Source organism: Vulpes lagopus, chromosome 4 (genome assembly GCF_018345385.1).
Source record: "Vulpes lagopus strain Blue_001 chromosome 4, ASM1834538v1, whole genome shotgun sequence".
Classification (NCBI taxonomy): domain Eukaryota; kingdom Metazoa; phylum Chordata; class Mammalia; order Carnivora; family Canidae; genus Vulpes; species Vulpes lagopus.
In genome coordinates, this window is record NC_054827.1 from 47,728,796 (window position 1) to 47,745,297 (window position 16,502).

The 16,502-nt window shown below is 36.6% G+C and overlaps 1 protein-coding gene and 1 pseudogene across 1 annotated transcript in view; one reads left to right on the forward strand and one right to left on the reverse strand.

Moving 5' to 3' along the window:
- Window positions 1-16,502, forward strand: part of NUP205 (nucleoporin 205) — an 80,195-nt gene that overhangs the window by 38,865 nt on the left and 24,828 nt on the right. The window contains exons 20-30 of the mRNA XM_041753910.1: window positions 1,159-1,240; window positions 1,512-1,676; window positions 1,987-2,111; window positions 5,159-5,273; window positions 7,218-7,367; window positions 8,133-8,204; window positions 8,556-8,713; window positions 9,217-9,297; window positions 10,492-10,683; window positions 11,228-11,495; window positions 11,586-11,684. Coding sequence (XP_041609844.1) covers window positions 1,159-1,240; window positions 1,512-1,676; window positions 1,987-2,111; window positions 5,159-5,273; window positions 7,218-7,367; window positions 8,133-8,204; window positions 8,556-8,713; window positions 9,217-9,297; window positions 10,492-10,683; window positions 11,228-11,495; window positions 11,586-11,684 — 1,507 coding nt within the window. The remainder of the gene's footprint in view (window positions 1-1,158; window positions 1,241-1,511; window positions 1,677-1,986; window positions 2,112-5,158; window positions 5,274-7,217; window positions 7,368-8,132; window positions 8,205-8,555; window positions 8,714-9,216; window positions 9,298-10,491; window positions 10,684-11,227; window positions 11,496-11,585; window positions 11,685-16,502) is intronic.
- Window positions 6,362-6,663, reverse strand: LOC121490182 (annotated as a pseudogene).

Genomic DNA, 16,502 nt, shown 5'->3' on the forward strand with positions numbered 1-16,502 from the left:
GTACAATAAGGTGATGAGGCTTGTCAGTGCAGCTTCTGCTTGTGTCCTACATCCTTTGTCTCACTCTGTCAGTCACTCAGACTCTGGTCTGATTTTTTTTTTTAATTTTATATATTTATTCATGAGAGACCGAGAGAAGCAGAGACATAGGCAGAGGGAGAAGCAGGCTCCTCACAGGGAGCCTGATGCGGGACTCGATCCTGGGACTCCAGGACCATGTCCTGAGCTGAAGGCAGGCGTCCAACTGCTGAGTCACCCAGGTGTCTCGAGCCTGTGCAATTCTGAATGTGTCTCATTGTTGAGTTGGCTTTCTGGTGACTTCCATTTGTGTCACTATGTTTGATATTGCCCTATAGACAGTTTTCAGATGTTCTGTTAATCCAATTTATACTCTCTTTCTATTTTGAATAGCTCTATTCTGTGCTGAAGAGCTACTTTTGGGGAATCTGCTACTTTTTCCCCTCTTTCATGTTAGAAATCACTGCTTTAGCTAGTTGGATTTTGTTGTGTACTCCTTTACATCAGAATCTTCCTTTGTTGGGCTGGCAATATATCGCCCACAGATTGACTTAAAGTTCCATTAATCAATTGTAACAACAACAACAAAAAAATCCACAAAAAACTACATGATAGGGGATATGGAAAGTGAGGGTTCTCAGCTCACTCATAAACATTTGAGTATGAATTATTATTACCAATTTTTACATCCTGCTAGATTCCTCGAGGAGATTGAAGTAGTGTCTAATCTCTCAGCCCAGAAACATAAAACTGGTGATAAGCAATATATTTCTAAAGAGAAAAGATAAGAATTTTATTTTATATTTTAGTTAAGATCCCGTAGCATTGGATTTATGATGAAGAGGTCATGAGATGGCAATTTAATGTTATTTTTTTTAAAAAACCTGATTTGATTCTTTGTGAAAGAAAATTTGGAGAAGCAAGTTTTGAAATCAATAAACTTTAAAAATTTTGTGTCTTCAGTTATTTCTATAGAGAGCTAGCGTATGGCATTTTAAGGAACTGAGTTTCTATTAAAAGCAAAACTAAAACGTAAATACTTTAGAGATTTGCCTTTTTTCTTTATAGACAAGTGTATAGTTTCTCTAATATTTAAGAAGTTTATAATTTGTCTTTTAAAAAATCTTTCTGTGAACCCAGAGTGTAAGTCAGAAGCTGATGGCTGGATTTGTGGAGTGTTTGGATAGTGAAGATACAGAAGAATTTGTACGCCTAGAAGAGGGTAGGTCTTCCACTAACACGTTTATTTTTTACTTTATATAAATAACAAGAACTTTAATTGTTGGTGATGAAACAGAAGTTTGAGAATTTGCTAGCACAAACATGTAAGGCTTTATGGAATCCTCTTAAACAAATCTGAACTTACTGTAATGGCTGGTGAAGTGAACTTAAAGAGAACGTGATGGTTTGGAATACAAGCTTTATATATTTAAACTTGACTTATCTTGACTTTTTTAGTTTTGTAATTTTGTTTTGTGGATTTCCACATTAAGGATCAGAGCTTGAGAAGAAGTTAGCTGGAATCCGTCATGAAACAAGAATCCACATCCTGAATCTTCTCATCACCTCTCTGGAACGCAACCCACCCAATCTTGCTCTCTACCTGCTGGGATTTGAACTGAAGAAACCTGTCAGTACCACAAACCTACAAGATCCAGGTACAGCCATCGGACACATAGATGTTGTTTTTCTTTCGTATTTATGTAGCTAAATGGTCATTCATTGAATTCTGGGCTCATGGAATAATTCATTGAAAGTGAGAGGTCACATGGTAGCTAACTCTTTAGAACTTGGATCAAGTCCACAAATTAAGCCTTGGAAAATTGGTACTTACTAATTTTCCATGTCAGTATTTGCAAGTGTGTTTACAGTGGAGCATATGTTTTTGGAATTTAACTTTTCTCAAGGTATCTTAAGGTTTTTAATGCAGAAATTTTAAAAGTTAAATTTCTTTTTGGTTTCACATAGGAGTGTTAGGTTGCCCTCGGACGTGCCTTCATGCCATTTTAAACATCTTGGAGAAAGGAACCGAAGGGAGAACAGGCCCGGTGGCAGTGAGAGAGTCTCCTCAACTCGCTGAACTATGTTACCAGGTATACAGAAGGCTGTACTTAATAGCACTTAGTAGAAGAAATTTAACTAGGTGCTTGAACACATCACAGATATGGAAGTGTAACAGACTTGAGTTGAAATGAGTTCATTTGATAGTTTGGCTTGTCTTTCATTTATAGATAAAATCCATGGAGCACAAGCCCCAAGATCCTATAAATCTGTAGAGCTATATGTTGCTCCCTTGAAAAATGAGATTAGATTTCTGAGATGGATTTTGACTTGGTAGTGTAGAAAGTTTCCAGTGGTTCTATTTCAGGTTGTTTCTTTTTGGTGAAGACAGTAGTGGATTTGGGTCAGAAGACCTCTGATTTTCATCTCCTCCCCTTAACCAGCTTGAGCTTAATCAGCTTGAGCATGCCATGAAATTTCCCTGAGTTTTTAAATTAAATAGCAGTGGGCTTTTGTGAGACTTAACTGAATGTCAGACTGTGGATGAAAGCGCTTTTTAAGAACCATGTGAATCCTGCGGTCCTGGAGCTACATGTCAGGTGGCGGAAAGTCACATTAGCGTGAAGTTTAAACTGTAGTGAGAACTTTTGTTTTGCCTGTGTTCACTTGTGATTCTTTTTGTCTTACTCATTTGTAAGTGTAAGTGTCCAAAAATCTAGCCTTTTATAGGATGTGACTAATTTCTCAATTTCAGTAGTACCCGTGATTCATATTTTCATAATAAAAAAGGCATCATTGACTTCTAGTGCCCTGAAGATTTTTCTTTATTATTCTCCTATTTTTCTTTTTTTAATTCTTTACTATTTTCTTCTGGCCTCTGGCTGTCCAAACAGCCCTTCATTGTAAATACTCTAAGGAAAGCCTGTAAGCTAAGTCTTCCTTAGAATGAAAATGAACTCTTCCTTAATGAGGGAACAAACCTGATGTGCATTTCAGCAGCGTTCTAGAATTCAACATACTTAGGTAGAAGTAGTTGATAATCTTAATCACGGAGGCTAAAGGAGTTAGATGGAGTAAGCAAATGGAGCCAGATTTAAGAGAAAAGGGTGGGGAGAGGGCAGAGGAGGAGGATTTGACAGACCCGAAATCACATGCACTTCTCCTCAGCTCTGCTAATTGTTAATCACGTCAGAATGCAGACTCTGGTTTACCAGATTCTCCGATTTGTAGTACACTGTACTGGCCAAAGAAAACATGTCTGTCCCAGCAGACTACCAGCAGTATTACATATGCTCTGTGACTTTTCTCGATTCAAAATGGGGTCCAGCCTAATCAGCTGCCCTCCTGGGAGCGTATTAGTGCGGAATCTCAGGCTCCGCTCCAGAATCTGCATTTAGTCAGCAGCACTGCTCCATTTTTAATGAAAGGTACTTCATTCACCTGTAGGTTTATACTTTACTCTGCTTCAGAAAAAAGTCTTTAGACCCTTATTGACCCTTCATCTTCTAGCAGTATAAGGCCTTCTGGTCAGGAAGCTGACACTGAGCCTGTACCTTTGCTCTTACCTCTCTGACATGGATTAACAGTTGATTGTTATTATTGGTTTTAAAAATTCATAGTGAACACTGAATTGGCGAATATTGAACCATTGCTCCTAGGGAAGACATAGTGTTAGAACCTTTTAAGCCTCCCAGTATTTTTTTCAACTGATAATTAAATAACCTTCTATGTGTTTCTGTTAAAAGACACTTTATTTAATATATACTGTTAATTCATTAGCATTGAACTCATGGCCAGGAGCACTATATACTATATATTATACTATAGCTTGTCTCCCTGAGTGAACCTTACCAAACACCTGTATTTTCTCTGTAAGGCATGTCCTTGCACTTAGGTGCACTTACTTCAGCATTATACTTGGCCGTTTTAAATAGCAAAATCACTAACAAAATGCACGAAGTATGAAAAACGGATCACATACGAAATATGGAAAGGATAGCTGTTACAACATTAGAGCTGAAACCAGGACAAAGAGCCTTGCCTTCTTCAGCCTCAGCTGAGAGCATGCAAGGTGGGCAACTCAAAATGTTTTGCTGCTCCTTACCTTTCCATGAGCAACTACAAGAGCATGCTTGTATTAATTGTGAAATTACAAATAAGTTTAGCATGTAGATGAATTTACAAATTCAGAATCTATAATGATGATAGACTATTGGGTCAAAGGCTATGAATAGTTTTGTGACTTGAGATTTTAATTTGTAAGCAAGCATGAGTTATGATAGGTATTAAATAGAGCTAATAACAGATGAATTTAAAATGCCTGTTACAAAGCATCTAATAAATATTTATAGAATATTCACAAGTAAAATTTTTCACTACCACTTTGCCAAATACTAGGATTTGCTTTCTACAGTTAAAAATTTTGCTGTTTAAAATAAGGGACCTTCCTTATTGTTGCCTTAATTTTTTTTTTATTACTGAAAAAGATGGGCATTTTTCTTGGATGATCTGTATTTTTTTTTCCTCATGTAAAATGTTTTTTGCCAGTTTATCTGTTTGAATCTTTATGATACTCGTACCTAATGGAGAGCTTTATGTATATTATAGGTATTCACTTTTTCTTATATTTGTTATAAAAGCTTTTATCTTCAATTCTGTTATTTTCTGTTAAATTTTTATTTAATTTAGAATTTATATTTGTTTAGTTGAATCTGTGGATCGTCTTTGTATTTTTTTTTTTTTTATTACTTCAGTCCTTGTAAGTTACCATCTTCCTGAGGTTCAGATAAATTAAGTACAGGTTTTAGAAGTTACTTCTGAGTAATTTGCTATTACTGATAGTCAAAATAGTAAAACTTATTAACTGCATATATTAATAAGTATACTTAGGCTGACTTAAAGGTTAGTTCTATAATAATGTCATTAGCACTCTCAATTAAATTCTATTGCATTTTCTTGTGTTGGGGTGCCAACAACAGCTTGTAATTGAGCATCTGTGTTATATGTGTGTTTATCCATTTTGCTTGAGTTATTGATAGGTCTTAGTTTCCATTTAGTAAACCTAAGTTTACCTTTTATCTTAAAATTTATAACACAGAAAATGATTTGAGGATTTTCTTATTTCATTTTAACTCTTTAGGTGATATATCAGTTGTGTGCATGCGCAGATACATCTGGTCCTACTATGAGGTACTTGAGAACCAGCCAGGATTTCTTATTTTCTCAGTTACAACATTTACCTTTTTCTAACAAAGGTAGGATGTCATTTTCTCTTACTATTAAAAATAATTTGTGAGGTTCATGTTGAGTGATTTTATTTGTACAGCATTCAGGGGTTGCAGTTACAGTATTTGTAGAATTCTGCAAATTCATTTTGTTACTTTGCTTTGTTATTTTGGGTTGCTTATGTAATTTGTTCTTGAGAAGCCTAATGTTCTAGCTGCTGACATAAAATTATTTAAAAATGGCTTGTCAAGGATGGAATTTGATCCTTGTACTACCAAATAAAATTTTCAAACTGTGTTGAAGAGATAAGAAAATATTTATATAAGAAAATTACAGATATTTAGATTTTTGAGTGAAGGTGTTTAATTAAAATCTCTTGTTTTACTTTTATTTCTTGTATATATAATGAAACCTATTCAGATCTTGAAATAAAAAATGGAAAACTAAGTGCAGTGGAAATTATAGCTGAGTTTGCTGACCTGATCAATACAATCCCAGGCTACCTGTGTTTTAAAGGATTTTGCTTTATATAAGTTTCTTTTTGATCAATTTGGACAATTTTTTTAATTCATACTATATCTGGATAGCTGTAGTCTATGGAGTTTTTTTATTGGAGTTTATTTAGTATCATCTACGTTTTGGGAAATATAAGAATACAGATTTCATAATACATTTTTATTACTAGTAATTATCAGCTTCTAAACTACTTTTTAGATGGTGGTGTGAGAGATCCTTGGGAATTATTTAATGGCAAAAAATTTTTCACTTCATTTTCTTAATAAGCATGTCTTACTTTTGGCCTAAGATTTTGTTGATCAAACAAGGTTTTTAAGAAACCCTCCTTTATACCTAATTGGAAAGAAAAGTTAACGTCTTGTCCATTACTGTATCTGTCTTTTAAAAGTCACTCCTGTTTTGCCTTTTAGCAGTGGTGGTGGTGGGGGTAGTATTTGGTGTATTTTATGTTTTATGCTATTAGAATTCGGACTTCAGATGAGGCATGCTGAAAATATTGGATTCAAAAACATAAGTGATTCCCAATCCTAATTATAGGTTTCATTTTTGGCTTTGGTTTTGTTTCTGGAAAGGTTTTAGTCTGCACAGAGTGGGGAGGGGCTCAGTCTTTCTCGGCAGCCACCTTCCTCATGGCTGCCAGGACTTTGCTAAATTCCTCTTATCTTCTTGGTGCTGATGTGTTTCCCCACCCTTTTCTTGATGAACTTGAGAGTGCCTTGCCCTTGGAGACTCTGAGCACAGCACACTGTTTACATGGTGTGAAGCCATACCTCTTGGATCTTACCCCACGTGAATCTGGTGTGCTTGGTGAGGAGCCCGTGGTGGCTCTGCTTCAGCTTTCTCAAGTTCTTGGTCACCGTGGCCCTTGTTGAGATCCACAGCTGTAGGGTAGCCGAGGGCCATGGCTGTAGCTCTTCAGTGGCTTCTAGGATATAAAGACTAACCCTAGTTATATGTTAAGTCAAGTTATCTTAAGAGATATCTTAAGAGATATCTTGGTTATCTTAAGAGATATCTTAAATATAAAATTATGCATTGTATATTTGTTTCAGGAAATAAAAGTTAAACTGTATGTTAGGTTCTTTTTTTTTTTTTTTTACAAGTTACATATTTGAGAATTTATTAAGTATGGAATTCTATGTTAATATCAAAATAGGACAGACTTAGAATTCTGTAGATATGTATGAAATTATCCTGGTAATGGAAACTTGATTCTCTTTTGTTCTTCGTTTACTTTGGCTTATCTTTTATAGACATATGTTTGCTTATTTTTTCTGTCTTAGCATCTGTTTTTGATTTTTAACTTTTCTTACAGAGTGATAAATTATTTTGATGACAAGTTTCATAAATTATTGAGTATGTTACATGGGAAAATATCTGATGAGTTATGGAATTTAGATCTGTTATGATTCTGTATTATTACTCTGTGAAACTAAGCTTATGTATTTAACTTACAGAATATGAAATGTCTATGCTGAACCAGATGTCATGGCTAATGAAGACTGCCTCAATAGAACTAAGGGTAACTTCTCTGAATCGTCAACGCTCACATACCCAGAGGCTTTTACACCTCCTACTGGATGACATGCCTGTGAAACCATATTCAGGTCAGCGTGCTGGCATTTGTTTTATTGTGCTGCTGACTGGTCTGTGTGAATGCATACACAACAATCTTGTGCTTAGTATGTGATTATAGACCAAATAGGTTCTTTCTCTCTTTAGAATTTTTTCCTTAAAACACAAAATGTCTAAATCACCCCATAATTGCCATTTTATTATTGTTTGAAGCATCCACATTCTGTTATAGTCATATACACAAAAATTCAGTGGAGTTTGTCACACTGAGCCAGCATGACCCAAGATATTTTATTTTATTTTTTATTTTTTAAAGATTTTATTTATTCAGAGAAACACACAGAGAGAGGCAGAGACACAGGCAGAGGCAGAAGCAGGCTCCATGGAGGGAGCCAGACGTGGGACTCGATCCCAGGTCTCCAGGATTATCATGCCCTGGGCCGAAGGCAGCGCTAAACCGCCAGGCCACCGGGGCTGCCCCGACCCAAGATATTTTAATGTGTATTATACATAAAATGTGTATTACACATAAGCTTTCCTAATCATCTCATGGGTATGATTGGGTCCTGCCTCTTTGGGAGTTCTGATTATCCTCTTTACAATTGTGAAGTGGATCTCCTAAGGTCAGAAAGAATTAGATGAATGTTGTCGGTAAGTCCTCACCATCTTTGCATTTCAGTTATCCATTTGCAGAGGGTTTGTTGACCTAGAAAAAGAAATACTTTATGTTTGTAATTTCCAAATAATTTTGACAAGTGTGTTCTTTTCCTGATCTGTTATTATTGATGCTCTAACAGATGGTGAAGGAGGAATAGAAGATGAAAACAGGTCTGTCTCAGGATTCCTTCACTTTGATACTACTACAAAAGGTAAAGCCCTTTGAACCTATAATGACTTTATAGGTATATATTAAATTGTTTAAAATTTCAAGAGGTAATTATGATACCTGTATCTGCAAATTCTCAACTGGTATGGAAAAGCTATAGAAAGGATTATTTGTTATTCATAAATTTTTTTTTTGTAACTAGGATGAATGAATGGGAAAAAAATGTTATTGCAAATGGATATATTAGAAATAAAGTCAAATTTAGATTTCAATACAGTCTTCTGTTGCTGGACTCTTTTGAACATAGCATTACCTTTGGGAGGGGGCTGAGTACAGTGATTTGCTCTTTTCACTGTACCAAGTTAGATTGAACTACCTTTTTTTTTTCTTTTAGTACGCCGAAAAATTCTAAGTATTCTGGACTCGATTGACTTCAGTCAGGAGATCCCTGAGCCTTTGCAGTTGGATTTCTTTGATCGGACCCAGATCGAGCAAGTTATTGCTAACTGTGAACACAAGAATTTACGGGGACAGACAGTCTGCAATGTCAAGGTAAGGATTGTTTTGAAGTGTGTGCTTTATCAAGTGCTTCTAACTTTGAGTCATCGAACAAAAATTAGAACCATACAGTTGTTTTCTGCTAAGGATACTGTTTTATTGAGCTGTAATTTTCATTTTCAAACAGCTGGGAAATGAAACCAAATAGGCCACACTAACTTTACCTCTTATGAAGTTTTCCTATCACCTTCCTGAGAGCAGTTGTGCTGCCCAGCTATGGAATGGTTTTAGGTATTTAACTCTCTACCGGGTAAATGGTAATGGCCTCACTAATAGGAAGAAGATATCCAAGGCCATTTGTAACAGAGGCTTTTTGGTACCACTTTAGTGATGTGAAGAATATCTTAAGTTTTTGACTAGAAACTGGACAGTGCCACTTGAAGATTATACATAAAGGCATCCAAAACTTTTCCCAGTTTATAGTAATTGCTAGAGTTTATTATTCTGTCAGTGTCTGCAATGGTCTGATTTTTTCCTCTCTTTTCTCAATTATTTAGCTTCTTCATAGGGTTCTTGTAGCTGAAGTAAATGCTCTTCAGGGTATGGCAGCCATAGGACAGAGACCGCTATTAATGGAGGTAAGCCCTATTGAGCATATGTTAGTTTTAACCTTTTAACTATTTAACTGCCAGTTAGGAGACAAAAACAAAAAATTGACTTGTAGTTAGTTCATTGATTAGTAAACTACTTAAAATTAAACTTTAATGGAATCTTTTCATTTTGACTTTAAAACTTGTAAACTAGGCATCTCTGGGTGGCACAGCGGTTTGGCGCCTGCCTTTGGCCCAGGGTGCGATCCTGGAGACCTGGGATCGAATCCCACGTCGGGCTCCCAGTGCATGGAGCCTGCTTCTCCCTCTGCCTGTGTCTCTGCCTCTCTCTCTCTGACTATCATAAATAAATAAAAATTAAAAAATAAATAAATAAAACTTTTGTAAACTAAACTGAAGTTAATGTCTAGATGCCAGAAGAAGTAACTTCTTTTTTTGCTTGGCTGGTTAAGGATTTGCAACCTCTTCATGTTGTGTATTCTCTCATTCTCTGTCAGCGAGAGAAAACAGTCATTTGTCATCACAGGTGGGGAGTAATGGGTAAGAAGTCAGGTGGGAAGAACCACATACATGGAAACAGCTGGCTAGGCCACAGCAAGAGGCAAAGAAATAAAGGATGTGTCAGGAAGACATCCCCTTGACCTTGAGGTTTAGGTAACTGTAGTGCTCTAGAGTAAGTGTAAGTAGACAGTACAAAGAAAAGATGGAGTTAAAGAGCTCATTTATACCCTTACCACCTCTGCTTCTTGGCATGCATGTGGAAGGTTTCCAAAGGATACTATAAATGTATTCAGATTAACAGAGAGTGTTAAAAATATGACTCTGTTGGGGTGCCTGGCTGGCTTAGCTGGAGGAGCATGTGATTCTTGATCTCAGGGTTGTGAGTTTGAGCCCTATGTTGGGTATAGAGATTACTGAAAAAAAAATAAACTTTTATTTATTTTTTGAAGCTTTTGTTTATTTATTTGAGAAAGAGCACTCTCACGCACGAATTGATAGTGGCAGAGGGAGAGGGAAGAAGCAGACCTCCCCTCTGAGCAGGGAGACTGATGTAGGGCCTGATCCCAGGACCCCAAGATCATGACCTGAGCCAAAGTCAAGACATTTAGCCAACTGAGCCATCCAGGTACCCCAATAAACTTAAAAAAAATAGGACTCTGTTGATAAAAAGATATTATTTGCCCGTGTCTTAACCTTGTGATTTAATTTCTGTGGCTTTAGGAAATTAGCACCATACTTCAGTATGTGGTAGGAAGAAACAAATTGCTGCAGTGTCTTCATGCAAAACGGCATGTACTAGAGTCATGGAGGCAGCTGGTGGAAATTATACTGACAGCTTGTCCTCAGGACCTCATTCAGGCAGAGGATCGACAACTCATTATTCGTGATATTTTACAAGATGTGCATGATAAGGTGACATACTTCCTAAATTGCTTCCTAAACTTCCTTACTTCCTAATTACTCCTGTATTGCTGTACAAATATTTGTATACCATTTAAACAGTTTGCCACCATCCTTTCTTTTCCCTTTTATTTTAGGAGTAAATAGAGTTGTGCACTGTCAGTGTTACTAAGACTTTTCTTGAGAAGGGCTTCTGTACGGTAGTGGCTCTCAATCAGAGTGTGTATCAGAATTATCTAAGGAGCTTTTTTAAAATACATAGGGATAGATCCTACTCCAGACATACTGGATGGGACACTCTGGTGGTGAGCCATTTATGTGAATTTACATTAAAAATCTCTAAGGAATTTTGTGATAGGAATTCCTTCTGGTTAAGAACACGTGTTACCAGCGTCATGTTTAAATTTCTTTGTACATATTAGCTTTTATTTTCAGTGAACAGTGCCATTCCATTCTTACACTCTTATGGTAGTTGAAAAGCTAAATGCATATAAAACCTGTTAATGACTGTAGCTGAAAGTGGAGTCCTCATTCTGATTTGTCTTTTTGCTTTAAGATACTGGATGATGAAGCAGCACAAGAGTTAATGCCGGTGGTGGCAGGTGCTGTGTTCACCCTGACTGCTCACCTAAGCCAAGCCGTTCGCACGGAACAGAAGCAACCATTAGTTTTGGGACCCGGAGAGACCCATTATGCTTTTATGCTTGATAGTTCTTTCACCTCCCCTCCTCCAGCAGAGAACCCAATGGTGGGTTTTGCTTCTATTGGAGATTCTTCGCTTCACATCATATTGAAGAAGCTCTTGGACTTCATTTTGAAGACAGGTTTTTTCATCTAAGTGTCTTACAAATTACACATTTTGTATTTGTTTTAACTTTAATTTGAAAAAAGGTTTTTGCTATATATCTCCCTAGGTGGCGGATTCCAACGAGTGAGGACACACCTGTACGGCTCTCTGTTGTATTACTTACAGATTGCCCAGAGACCAGATGAACCAGATACACTAGAAGCAGGTAGAACTAGATAGATTTCTAGTCTTTCTGTTTTAGAGATTGGTTACTTTCAATTTTTAAAAAAATCCCTTTTTCCATCTTTTGGCTAAGCAAAGCTGTAATAAATGAGTTTTTATGGAATCATTAAAAGCACCTACTCACAAGTCAAGGAAGAATGTTTAATTTTCTAAAATTAAGAAGATAGTACATGAGTACTATAAAAACAAACCCTCAGATACCACTTTAGCTTATATATATATTTTAATTGCCTCTATTATCTCTGGTCCCACTGAACAATATGCTGTACTTAGTGTGTCCATGTCTTTCTTCGCTTTGAGTACAGCACAGAGCGTATCTAATTGAATCTTTTCAAATGACTCTTATTCCATAATACGGAAATGTTTATTTCCCTACTTGCATTATTCAGAGGCACTTCCATTGTTTACAGTTTTTTATTGTCACAATGGTGCTGTATCAAATATTCTTTTATATGCCTGTGTATTTTTCAAGAAAAACCTTTCATGGTGAAATTTCCATCTGAAAGAGTATGCACATTTTTATTTTGGTAGGTTCTACCAAATGGCCTTCTCCCAGTTTAAAGTTTCATCAATAGTGTACATGTGTCTTTTTGGACTAATGTGAGATTTTTCTTGGATAAATCCCAAGTAGAATTTCTTAGTCAAGGTAATACCTATTTAAAATACTGGCAAATTCCACTAAAATATAATTAGCATTTTTAATTAAGAGTAATAACCTGGACTCTTTGGTCTCTGGATATGAAAAATGTTTTTAGCCATTTAGTGGATGAGTCTATAATACTCTACACTAGAGTTACTCTGTTATTTAAGAACTTGTTATAAGCCCCTTTTGGTAATGGACTCCTAGTACATTTCTGAGAACCTTTATAAGTATTTGCTATTTTGTACAGATTCTTAAAAAGCACTCTGTGTGTAAGACCAGATTATCTCATACTACTCTTTACTGGCTATATATTTTTACATATCTTTTTTAGAAGATAGTAATAGCCAAATGATCAGAGAAATTTTAGAAATGTCCTACCTACTTAAATGCACAAAAATATTTTTTAGAGTTATTAAATAATAGTTAAGAAAAGTTTTTTAAACAAATAGGAGTCTTTATAAGGCTAATAGTAATGGGAGATTCCATTCCCCTCCCCCCTCATTTTTCTCTTGGCTAAAATTTGGTAACATTCTATTTGGTAGAACTATGGCACAATCACCACTCAGCCACTAGGTGACACTCTACAACATGCTTTTTATAAGGCTTTATCAAGATGTGATTAGTGTAGCGTGACCACAAATGAAAATTATCCTTTTTTTAAAATTTTCAAGTGATCTGTTTTTAGAGTTATTTCCTCCCTTAATTAGTTTTTTTAATCACTTAATTGCCTTTTTTTAAAGATTTTATTAAAAAAAATTTTTTTAAAGATTTTATTTATTTATTCATGAGAGACACACACACACACACACACACACAGAGGCAGAGACACAGACAGAGGGAGAAGCAGGCTCCATGCAGGGAGCCCAATGTGGGACTTGATCCCGGCCCCCAGGATCACACCCCAGGCTGAAGGCCGTGCTAAACCGCTGGGTCACTGGGGCTGCCCTTTAAGATTTTATTTATTCACGAGGGACACAGAGAGAGGCAGAGATACATGCAGAAGGAGAAGCAGGCTCCCTCTGGGAGCCTGATGTGGGACTCAATCCCAGGACCCCGGGAGCAGGACCTGAGCCAAACCCAGGTGCCTCAATTGCTGGTTGTTTTGACTTATTTTAAATAGCAAAGTACTTTGTTCCCTAGATGCTAGTGTTTTTAAGTTTCAAATTAAAAGTATTAAATTCCAGGGGGCCTGAATGGCTCCATTGGTTCAGCATTGACTCTCTATCTTCATTTCAAGCTCCACGCTGAACATGGAGCATACTTTAAAAAGAAATACATTTAAAAAAAAAGAAATATTAAATTCAATAGATACTTATCGAGGACCTGCTTTTATATGTGTATGTGTATATTTTGACACTGTACCTACTGTTTTGTTTTAAAACAGAAACTGAATTTTTAATGTTTATGTGTTTATTTTTCCATACCATTTTTCCTTTATTTATTTTTTAAAGAGTTTATTTGGGGGTGTCTGGGTGGCTCAGTTGGTTAAGCATCTGCCTTTAGCTCAGATCATGATCCCAGGGTCCTGGGATTGAGCCCCACATCAGGCTCCCTACTCAGTGAGGAGTCTGCTTCTCCCTCTGCCTCTCCCCCCAGTTCATGCTCTCTCTCTCTCTCTCTCTCTCTCTCTCTCTCTCAAATAAAATCTTTTTTAAAAAAGAGTTTATTTGGGGGAGAGAGAGAGTACACATAAGCGGGAGGGTCACAGGGAGAGAGAGAATCTCAAGCAGATTCCCCACTGACCACAGAGTCTGATGTGGGGCTCAATCCCAGGACCCTGGGATCATGACCTGAGCAGAAAACCAAAAGTTGGATGCCTAACCAACTGAGCCACTCACACGCCCTTACTTTATTTTTAACATAACTATATATACTGGATAGTGGGCAGCCATTTTCCTTGTTTTGTGTAAAAAGAATCTGACTTACAGAGATGAAATGACTTGCTTGTCTGTGACAGATCAGAATTTAGAATTCAGTTTTCTCAGGACACCTGGGTGGCTCAGTGGTTGAGCATCATCTGCCTTTGGCTCAGGGCATGATCCTGGGGTCCTGGGATTAAGTCTTGCATCGGGCTCTCTGCAGGGATCCTGTTTCTCCCTTTGCCTATGTCTGCCTGTCTCTGTGTCTCTCATGAATAAATAAATAAAATTTAAAAAAAGAATTCAGTTTTTTCAATTTGTAATAGAATGTTGCTTTTCCTGACCAGAGCACCTCACATCCTCATCTATTTTGTTGTTTTCTTTTGCAATTTGTAATTTTTTCCTTTTAATTTGATAGATAATACCTACCAGCAATATATTTTTAGCTCATGTGATAAAGGACTATTTTCTAGTATGTAAAGAGCACCTACAAATCAATAACCCAGTAAAAAAAAATGGGCAAAGGATATGAGCAAACAGTTTAGTAGGGAAATTCAAATGACTCTTAAGCATATAGTTAGCTTTCTGGAAATCCCTATAGGTAGATTCCATTGCCTCGAAGTGGCAATGCAGATCTGGGGAGGAACAAAAGCATATGTTCTTTGAGTAAAATTCTTCTAAGATTCTTAAGTGTCTTTCTAGTTAAGACCAGTATAGTTAAAATCTCACATTGCTTTTGCATATGTAATCCTTAGGGGTTAGTTGACAAGCGTTGACACTGTGAATATCTCTTTGTCTATATTCTTTTCACCTTTTCTTTTCTACCAGTGATCACTAGGAGAAAATATGGATAATTTAACCAGAGCCTATAAATGTTTAATATGAAGCACCACTATTCTTTTTTTTTTTTTTTTAAGACTTTATTTATTTATTCATGAAACAGAGAGAGAGATACAGAGATAGCAGAGGGAGAAGCAGGCTCCATGCAGGGAGCCCAATGTGGGACTCGATCCCTGCACTCCAGGATCATGTCCTGGGCTGAAGGCAGGCACTAAACCCATTGAGCCACCTAGGCATCCATATATTCTTAATTTCTTTTTTGGCTTCTTAAACTCTAGTATTATAAAAATACTTCACTTTTAAAGACAAATTGATACTTACAAATATATACATTTTCAGCACATTTTTTATCAGGTCAGTATTTTCAATAGAAGTTTATTTATAAAGCTAATTTATAAAGTTACTCTAACACTTTGGAGCAGAGGGGTGTAGTTCCTCTTCCTTGCTTTTATTTCTATGAGGTTAGCTTTGTTCTATTATAATCTCAGTTAAATGGATTATATTGCTTTTATTTTTTTTATTTTTATTTATTTATTTATTTATTTATTTATTTATTTATTTATTTATTTATTTATTTATTATGTATTATAGTCACACAGAGAGAGAGAGAGAGAGAGGCAGAGACACAGGCAGAGGGAGAAGCAGGCTCCATGCACCGGGAGCCCGATGTGGGATTCGATCCCGAGTCTCCAGGATCGCACCCTGGGCCAAAGGCAGGTGCTAAACCGCTGCGCCACCCAGGGATCCCGGATTATATTGCTTTTAAAACAGTTTCATTAGTATCTTTTCATTTTCTAGAAGCTTATTTAATTTATACCTGATATAGCTATATAGAAGGTATTGTTAAAATACTTAATTTTAAAATTGTTTAAATTCTTGGAATTTTAAGCACTATTATACAAACTTTTTTCATATGTTCTAAATCTTTATTAGGATTTGAGAGAGGGCAGCCCGGGGGCTCAGCGGTTTAGTGCCGCCTTCAGCCCAGGGCCTGATCCTGGAGACCTGGGATCAAGTCCCTGTCAGGCTCCCTGCGTGGAGCCTGCTTCTCCCTCTGCCTGTCTCTCTCTCTCTCTGTCTCTCTCTCTTTCCCTGTCTCTCGCTGCCTCTCATAAATAAATAAAATCTTTAAAAAATTAAAAAAAAAAGAGCTCACATGTGTGTGCCCATGCATAAGTTGGAGGAAGGGCAGAGGGAGGTAATCTTTAAGCAGACTCCCTGCTGAGTGCAGAGCCCAACACAGGGTTTGATCCCAGGACCCATGGAGATCATAACCTGATCTGAAAACAAGAGTCTGACGCTCAACCAACCGAACCACTCAGGTGCTCCATGTTGTAATTCTTTTAAATTGGCTTTTCTTTTCTCTTAAATTTGGCAAGTTAATGATAGTCAGTTTTATACTTTATTTATAAGTAAACATTAAAAATTGTCCTAATAAGGAATGTTTTTCTCTGCTCAT